The sequence below is a fragment of the Drosophila ananassae genome, chromosome 2L (assembly GCF_017639315.1).
Source record: "Drosophila ananassae strain 14024-0371.13 chromosome 2L, ASM1763931v2, whole genome shotgun sequence".
NCBI lineage: Eukaryota > Metazoa > Arthropoda > Insecta > Diptera > Drosophilidae > Drosophila > Drosophila ananassae.
Genome location: NC_057927.1, coordinates 29,776,605 through 29,786,565, shown reverse-complemented (window position 1 = coordinate 29,786,565; position 9,961 = coordinate 29,776,605). Strand labels below are relative to the sequence as shown.

The following is a 9,961-nucleotide window of genomic DNA, read 5'->3' as shown; positions in this document are numbered from 1 at the left end:
TCTTACAAATGCACAATTTTACAAGTAGAAAGCTTTATATGCATATGCCCCCACTGAGCATATAATGCATATAAATAAAACTCGGCTTTACTTAAATTACAGCCACCACCGTTTTTGGGCCAAATCATGGATTAAACATTCATAAGGATCGGCCGACTATATTCTATAGCTGTCATATGTTTATGCTGTGGCATGTTTTTTAAGTTAGAAAGATGAAACTTAGTACAGATTGCATTTTGGGCAACCTTATCCGATTTGATTAAATTTTGGGATTAAAATTTTGATCTTATCCAAAATTTTATTAGGATAATTGGCTTAACTTTGTTGTTTTTGAAGCTAGAATGATGGGACTATCTACGGTTTCCGTTTTGGGCAATCTAATCCTATGTTTCATAAGAATCGGCCGACTATATCCTATACCTGTCATACTGAACGATCGGAAATGGCACAACCTTTCTATTTTTAAAGATGCTTGGGGCTGTTTCCAATATTTTTATTAGAAATTTTGTTGGTGGTGAAATTCGCATAAGGATCGGACAACTATATACGATCCGATATATATAATAATAATATAAGCTCCTGCTTAACTGCAAGGGTATATCAACTTCGGCTCTGCTTAAAGTTAGCATTCCTTTCTTGTTTTTTTTTTATAATTTATTATATAGTGAAACTCTCATAAGGATAGGCCTCTCATCTGTTAATTTGTTTAAACAATTTGGTTTCCCACAACTACGAAACAATTTTGGATTTTAAATACATTTTTTTTACATTTTTGTACGAGGTAAAGTACCGGTGACGAACGTGCATGCGAAACCCAAAATATCTGATATCAATTTTAGTGACGAAAATATGCTATATAGGTGTACAAAATTGCATATAAAAAATATTCTTGTTCGGCATGTGCAAGAAAAACAAAAACAAAAATTAGTCACGTGTAATTTTATCGTTTATTCATAAATACATTCGAATTAATTCAAATGTTAACCTTAACTGTCACTCATTCAGTTCATTTTTTTTCCCCCCGAAAGTGAGACCTACACACCCGCACTCGCTCATTCTTTGTTAGTCGGTTCTGCATTTATAGTCCACTCCATTCATATACAACGTTGTGCATTTGAATCAGAGAACTGCAACGAGTATGATTGTGTTATGATACAAACACCCTTGACGAAAAACGAATCAAATCAAATCACATCACTAGTCCAACAATTCAAATCACTTCACGTACTACCCAACTCAGATTGTGTGAATGGTAAATCACTTCAAACCAAACTACTGTACGAATCAAACAGTGTCGTCACCCATAGCACACTGTGCGGACTAGTGTTGGGTGAGTGATGAGTGAAAAAAAAATACCACTCGGTAGAGTAAAAATCAGTCGGGAAAATATTTTTTAATAAAAATTCCTGAGAGTAAAAATCAGAAGTTAGCTGTCGTTTCACATTGGGCCATGCATACACTTCGAAAAATAATATTAAAAATATTGTTGAAGAAACGCAATGATAATCTTTAATTATGAATTGCGAATTTGTATTAAATAATTTTGTTTTTAAGTTAAATAGGTTTCTGCGCTGTATAAACTGTATAAGCTATTAATCTGCCGCGTATTAGTAACTGCGAAATCGGCTCTTGAGTTCCCCTACTATAATAGAATTTTTAATTTACTATACACTGTCCTTTTAGTTTGATAATAAACACGTGTCTTTAATAAAAGCTCTACATTTTACATTTCATATATGTATGTATTATATATCTCCTATTAAATCTTGTAACAAGTTGTATCTGATTGTTTACAAATATATAGACATACACACGGAAGTTCTGAAACAGTTTAGAAACAATCCTTTCACATGGACCTGATAAAGATTATATATACTCATTAGGATCAGAGGTTATTTCTTCAATGCAATTGAAGCACCTGGACCAACTGAACAATGCATAGGTACAAAAAGACGTTTTGGCGTAATAAATTAAACTAGAAATAGCGGATCAAATTAGAAAGTCAACAGCTAGTAAACTGAATAAGCAAAATTCTTAAAAAAACAGGATGTCCTGGTAGACAGATGGGTCACGGAATTTTGTGCAACGAAATAGGGGTTAAACTTCTGTATCAAAAAGTATACATACGCATATGTGTATACATACATATAAATATATTTGCACTTTTTATTAATTTTCTGATTTCTGAAAAAATTTAATTTTCTGTTTCCCTTTACGTGCTCAAAAAGTAATGTTTATAAATAATCTACATAAAAAAAGTATTTAACTATTAAACTGTATTTCCAGTTATGCATGCATATGTATCAATAATATGTAATTACTTAAAGTATATTTACCATTAAATATATAAAATATAAAGTATTCATTTGAAAACTATTTAATAAGCTTAAAAATAAATAAAACTTATTATAATAAAAAATGTTGTTTCAGAATTCGGAAATAATCATGCTATTGTGGGGGCCTGCAGCGCCCAGCGGTCGTTCCTGAAAAATCCAACGCTTTCTGTTCAATAATTGGAATGCGGTCATCATACAATGTAGGCGCTTGCAAAATAATTCCTGCTGTTCCAGCGAGAACAGCCAATGTAAATATCCACAGAAAAAGTCTATCCAAAACCATTGCCACGTACTTCCAATCCTCCTTAACCTTTAAAAAGAAGTAAACACAAAAGTATAATATATTAATAAAAAAAGTCATCTTTCGCCGCTCAAAAAAAATAGCTTACAAATAAATTCAAATTTTTGGCTATCATAAAATAATTTTTTAATTTATAAAAAAACTAAAAACAGTTTTTTAGGTTTTAGAGGGTTTACTGAGGCTTTTGTGGCCGAGTGGGTTTTACTGCAATCTACGGAAAGAGTTAATTATGTCGACGCATTTCTGCAAAGTTGTATTCATTTCTTTAACTGAAGTTGAGATTTCGATGCCAAATTGTAATAAAATATGTTTAGAATCCGTACTGAATACGGAATCTTTGTCCCAACGTTATCTAAACCTCATTGGTTTACTATTGATTACTTCCCAACTTTAACATTTCTGCAAATGAGCATGGCTTTATTAAACATCGTTCCACACCCAATAATTTGAAATTTTCGTCATCTGCCCATCGTAGATTTCTGAACCTTCTACCAATTCATGTAATTTAAGTAGATTTCAGCAAAGCTTTTGACTCCGAGCTATATATCCAATAACTGTCATTGTAGGGTTTTCTGTCCAACATTCTAAAGTGGGTTGGCTGGAATAATTAATGTTCATAATTCCAGTTATTAATAAAATACAAAATCTGTTCGATTAAAATATAGGCGTAATTTATTTGATCAGCTTTTGATACAATAATTTGGACGATCAAGAAAGAAAGTGGGGGCACGGCTTAAGGGGGCAGGATGGTTTGAGACTTCAAAAAAAAATTTTTTTCAGAAATTTTTTAAATAATAGAACATTATCTTAGAAATATCCTGTGAAAGTTTCATGTCGATCGGACTAAAACTTGCTGAGATACCGATTTTCTAGTTTTTTTCTCTCCATATACTTTCCATTGCTTTTAAAACTTTAGACGCGTTTTGCTCAAAACAACTTTTTCAAGTCGGTGCGTAACGTAACTCAAAAAGTAATGCTCGGATCTTAATAAAATTTTGTACACATCTTTAATACAATAAATACTTGCGGATGAACGAACGCTTTTTTTTTTTTTTAATTTTTTTTACTTTTTTTAGGGGCAAAAATGGGCGATAGATAACACTGTAAGGCCAGACTTTACGCACCGCAAGAGACCAATTTTTTGAAGCGACTCCGGCCGACTGCCGTCACGGAATAAATAATAATTATTTCTTAATAAAAAATATTCTTAAATACTCTACAAATATAGCCATTTATCGTGTAAAAAAATTGGATCATTTCATTCACTCAGAAATGAGAAAAAAAATCGCAAAAATGTGCTTTTTTTCAGCCCCTGAAACCATCCTGCCCCCTTAACGCTTGATGCTGCGGAGCGAGCGAGAGATACCGCGAGAGAGCGTGTTACCGATAGCGCATGACACCAGATGCAAGTGGCCGATCGAATGCACGGGAGCGAGCAACGCGAAAACAGACATAAAGAGCGAGCGCGAGGGGACGGAGAGGCATAACAACGGTGCACAACAGGCGGTAGGACTGAGTGCCGCCACGGATTTTTTTTCAATAAATTAATGCCGGCCAGATTTTCCGGCATCTGCTTGACCCGACAGATGGCTGCAGTCGAGTTTCCCGATTGTATATCCACCCACCAAAAAGAAAATGTTTAAATTGGGGGGCCAGAGGATTTCGGAGAATTTCTACACAAACCATAAGAGTCTATGAGCCAAATCGGGTAGCTCCGTCTCATATAGTCTTTAGGATCCACACGGTCTGTTCATATCGACACGGCTGTTGATGCTGATCAAGAGTATATATACTTTATGGGGTCGCAGATGATTTCTTCTTCTCTTTTTTTTTTTTTGCGCGGTTCCCACTGCATACGTACAGCCCACCTCCCGTCCAACCGACCGAGGGACGCTGCCGCGTAACGTACGGCTCGAATCGCGGGAATAGATCCGAGATAGATCAGCGAGGATTAGGAGAAAGATATTACGAGGAAGAGTGTTGCACAGATAAGGCGGTTAATATAAGCGATTTAAGATTGTTAGTAGAGCAAAGTGATAAGATGTGGTAGAGACTATTGCAGTCCGAACATAATACCCTGAACGGATCGTGTTGGGCATTTGTCGAACTACAATGGCTGAGGAGCAGAGGACGAAAGTTTCTGGTCCTTCTACTAGGAATGTTAAAATTTAAGCGTGTTAGTAAATGCTGGCTGTCTATATTTCCATAAATAAGATTATATAAAAACATGACGCCCAGCATCGTTCTACGATTTGTTAATGATGGTAAGTTGATTAGTAAAAGTCTACTATGATAAGAGGGGAGGTAAAGATTTGCATCCCAATTAAGTCCCCTAAGCGCAAAAGTAAGGAAGTTTTTTTGTACAGATTCAATGTGATCTTGGTGTACTCCATATTGAAGACTCCAGACACACGATCCATACTCAAGAATCGGACGGACCAGTGATGTATATAACGTTTTAGTTATGTACGGGTCATTAAATTCTTTTGACCATCTTTCAATAAAACCAAGCACACCCATACCTTTATTAACCATGGAAGATACATGGTCGGTAAATTTAAGTTTCAAATCTAATAGGACACCTAGATCGTTAACCTGAGTTAATCGTTCTAAGGCGTTCCCATAGAGAAAGTACATAGCCTGGTGAGGGCTAGATCGGTAAAAAGACATAAGTTTACATTTCGATCCAATAAGCTTTAGGTTATTTGCTAAACACCAATTTTGAAGTTTATCCAAATCGGATTAAAGTCTAGACTGGGCGCTAGTGAATTTATACTGAAGGCATAGCTTAACGTCATCAGCGTACATAAGTACAAGTGAATTAGTTAAGGCAAGGGGCAAGTCGTTAATAAACAGAGTAAAAAGTAGGGGTCCAAGATGGCTTCCTTGGGGCACCCCCGATGTGGCGCGGACTAAACGCGAGGTAACATCATTAAAGAAAACACGTTGGGTTCTCCCAGATAAGTAGCTCGAAATCCACATAAGAAGATCAGTTGGGAATCCCAAAAGACTGAGTTTACTTATAAGAAGCGAATGGTTAACAGAGTCAAATGCTTTACTGAAGTCAGTGTATATGACGTCTGTTTGTAAGCCATTCCGGAAGCCATTCCGGATAAAAGATGTCAGCTCCAATAAGTTGGTAGTGGTGGAGCGGCGCTTCATGAAGCCATGCTGGCACGGAGTTATTATTGAACTACATAGGTGTTGCAAATGTGGAGTGATAAGTTTTTCAAAAAGCTTTGGAATTGCTGACAATTTAGAGATGCCTCTATAATTAGCAGCGTCGGATTTTTTCCCTTTTTTATGCAGCGGAATAATGAAGGATTCCTTCCACATAAAGGGAAAGATCGAAGTTTCCAGCGATAGATTAAAGAGTTTAACAAGCGGTTTGCACAGTGCCTCGGCGCAGTACTTCAGAACACAGCCTGGTACTCCATCAGTGCCTCGGCGCAGTACTTCAGAACACAGCCTGGTACTCCATCAGGGCCTGGCGAATACACGGGCTTAACCTTAAGAAGATCCGATAACACACCACTTTGATCGAAAGATGGGCAAAATATAAGGTTGGCTGATTGGATATTATAAGTGTAAGGCTGAGCTAAACTGCTGCTAGGTGAATAGGTAGTCTGAAAAAAACTGTGCAAAGAGATCGGCCATTGCCTGATCGATGTTCGCATAAGAGTTCTCAAACGTAAGCAGTGGGGGAAAAGATACATGTTTACGCTTAGTGTTTACAAAGTTATAAAACTGCTTCGGATCCTGAGTAAACTGAATCCTGCAGCGGCAAGTTATAAAACTGCTTCGGATCCTGAGTAAACTGAATCCTGCAGCGGCGAATATAACTCCTATAACATTCTGCGTTATGCACGGTGAAATTGGACCGAGCTACTAAGTAGCTTGAATAACTAACTGTACAGCCAAATAATCTATGTTTGTTTAAAAGTCTACTAATACTATTCTTTAAATTTATAAGGTGCCTTGTATACCAAGGCGGATTCGTTGAAGCGGACGGATATTTCCACGGCACGCAAGCGTCGAAAAATATGTTCAAAGTGTAATAAAATTGTTGTAATGCGATGTTTATATCCTCGCATGCCAGTAAATCAGACCAATCAAATTCCAAAATTAACTTGTTTAATTTCATAAAGTCAGCCTTACGAAAGAAACGAACTTTCTGAGATTTAACTGTAGACTTAAGGTCAAAAAAGTAATTATTTTCGATTGAAACCTCAAGAGTGGGATGATATGGATCCTCAGGGTTAGAAAGGGGCAAAGTTCTGGAAAGAGTAATTCCATCAGGATCAGAAACGAAACATAAGTCCAACAGCCGACCTAAAGAATTTCTAACGTGGTTAATTTGCCCGAGTGACATGTCGAACATGCCCTCAGGGAAGTCATGGTGGGAGTTAAGCTGTAAAGACGGTGAATTATCAACATTTGACCACATAAGTTCTGGGATATTAAAGTCACCCAGAGCTATCAGCTGGTCACCATCAGACAGACGATCGAAAACCAAACGAATAGCGGACAAATGTTGCCAGTATGTTGGCGGTTCGGACGAAGGTGGTATGTACGAACAGGTAACATACAAAGATTGATCGGACAAAGTGATTTTGATGCAAAGAAATTCAATGTCACCAAACTCTTGTGATTTTACCTCTTCAGAAGCGAATTTGGAGTCTACAGAAATTAGCACTCCTCCTCCCCTTCGCAAAGTTCTATCACATCTAAAAGTGGTGTACCTACTAGGAAAAACTTCGGAGCTTAAGATCTCCGGCTTTAACCAAGTTTCTGTAAATACAATAATGTGGGATGCAAAAGAAGAACTATCAGAATACAGTTTGGGAAGTTTACTACGTAACCCTCTTGTATTCTGATAGGAAAGTGTTAATGAAGACATTAGTTTTTTGAGATTGAGGAAGATGAGGTGGAAGGTTGATCAGTGGCCTTAACATGTGGGAGTTTTACACCCACAGGTTTGGTTATCTTTTTTTTCACCGTACTTGGCTGATGTTCTTGGACGAAAATGTTCTCTGGCCAAAAGCTGGCGGAACAGATCGTCTTGAACATCTCCAAGGGCACACGTATTTTGAAAGATGACGTGTGCCTGGTGTAAGAATATTTGAATTTTGTAATATCCACCACCTTTATGTCGGCTTTTGCTTTGGCTTTGATGTAAGCCGAGATATCAATCTCCGAAGTATCAGGGGCAAGCCGGGAAACAAAAATGTGTTTTGATGGTGGGATCACCTGCAAGGGTTTTGGTGCCGCCGTAACTAATACTGCGGCATCAGTGCGTACCGGGGGTCCGGACGGTTTATTACCCTGTTTGGTGACTGTTACAGGAGTTTGAATTATTGGGTCTGGGATTACTTGAAGCGATGCCACAGAGGACATATCGGACAATTGCTCATTGAGTCCGAGACATTCGGAAGCCGAATTTTTCTCAGGTCCGGCCCTTGGGGTGGCCAGAGATATAAGCGGCTGCATAGTTGTCAGCTGAGCAGGCTGAAGGTTATTCGACCCGAGCACATCACTAAAAGCGGATTTCTTACGCTTTGGAGACTCATTTAGTAGTTGAAGACTACTAAACTGTGTATCAAGCGCACAGAGTTGGTCATTGATTTTTCGAAAACCACTAATCAACTCCTTGAAACCGCTTTTAGTCTGCCTCATGAACGACCTCATTTCGTCCTGAACAGCACGACAACCGTCACAGCAAAAGTGGAGTCCAGACCTACGCGAGATTGCATCCGACACTGAACCCGGCACACTTAGCGTGTAAAACGTTTTCACAGAGCCAGCAATGGATGGTAGGCTGGGAAGACGAGATTGTCTTATTGCAAGACTTTAATGCACAGACCAATTTAAAATCCATAATTATTAAAAATTTGAATAATTAATTTATTAAAAATTATTTAAAATTAAATAATTAATTTATTAAAAATTATTAAAAATTTAAATAATTAATTTATTGAAAATTATTAAAAAAATTAACAATTAATTAAAAAATATTATTTTATTTTATTAATGAGGAACCTTGAACCACTGTACCAAGGAAACGAGAAGGGGAGATTAAAGAGAGCAGTTAGTGCAAGTTAGTAAGATTTAAAGAAATAGAGATAAGAATCTCTATTGAGCGAGAGTAGAAGCAAAAGAATAGCAACAGCACCGTAGGAGATGAAGAAGCAGAGCAGGGCTATGTTTGGAAAGTAAGTTAAATAAATTATTATTTTACCTCCAAATATATCACTGCACACGCGAAGCGATACGGATCTAAAAAATTGCAATTTGTTTTTATATCAGTAAAGAAATAAACACCGATTGTTTATAGAAAGCTTATTGCAAATTTTACAAAAACGTAGTGCGCACAAAAAAACACGTCCGTCCGCTTTAAGATAAAGAGAGGAAGTTTAAACACATTCATACTACTACAATATACACTTCTATATTACGAGTATCGGGAGCAATAAGAAAGGAAAGCTAACTTCGGACGAAGCTGAAATTGAAAGACCCTAAGAATTTTACTTAACTGTGTTAACAGTTTATATTATTTATACTAGATATATATCAGATCAATTAAAAAAACCAAAAAATTTGGAAAAAGACCCAAGCTTTTTTCTTCAAAGATACCAATTTGTGGTTGTGTTATATTTTATCGTTCTGTTATATGACCGGTTTAGGATATAGTCAGCCAATACTTATGAATCATTATAGATCCGATCCTTATGAGACTTGACGGATTTGTCTAAATCTAATTTATCCCAAAGGATAGTCCCAATCTTCTATCTCAAAAAGCACCTGTATGCTGTTACGCCATTAATGTTTTTTGATAGTGGCGGAATTAAAGATAAAATGCACAGTTCAATTTTTATTCGGGGTTAAAATTAGCTCACAAAGTCTACAGTCTACAATTAATACAAAATAATATGTGTTGGGCCAAGCACCCACCAAAGAATGCATTTAAAATAATTATAATATGCTAAGCTGCAGCTGTTGTTATCAGCATGATTCGTCTCTGTTTTGTCTCCCAGTTTCGCATGCGCTTTATTGTTATTTGTAGCGGATGCGCTTTGGAGAGCTTTGGTTGAGCTTCTGCGCAAGCTCTTGGTTTGGCGTGTTGTTGTGATTTGGAGTTGATTGGAGCCGCATATATTAGGGTTAAATTGAACCCAAAATAAATATATTGAAAATATAATTTGACATTAAAAATAGCTCAACATTTGGTGACCCCGATGCGATTTCATCCCGGTTGATTATTGTGATCAGCATTAAAAGTGCAAAGAAAACGCCCTTGTTGTTGTTGTTACAAGTTGCATTTTAA

General features: G+C 36.9%; 1 protein-coding gene across 1 annotated transcript in view; it reads right to left on the bottom strand.

Moving 5' to 3' along the window:
* Positions 1 to 1,038: 1,038 nt before the first annotated feature.
* LOC6505749 (acetylcholine receptor subunit alpha-like) overlaps positions 1,039 to 9,961 on the bottom strand; it is a 361,394-nt gene continuing 352,471 nt past the window's right edge. Inside the window, exon 11 of the mRNA XM_044718328.1 lies at positions 1,039 to 2,646. Coding sequence (XP_044574263.1) covers positions 2,449 to 2,646 — 198 coding nt within the window. The 3' untranslated portion in view covers positions 1,039 to 2,448. The remainder of the gene's footprint in view (positions 2,647 to 9,961) is intronic.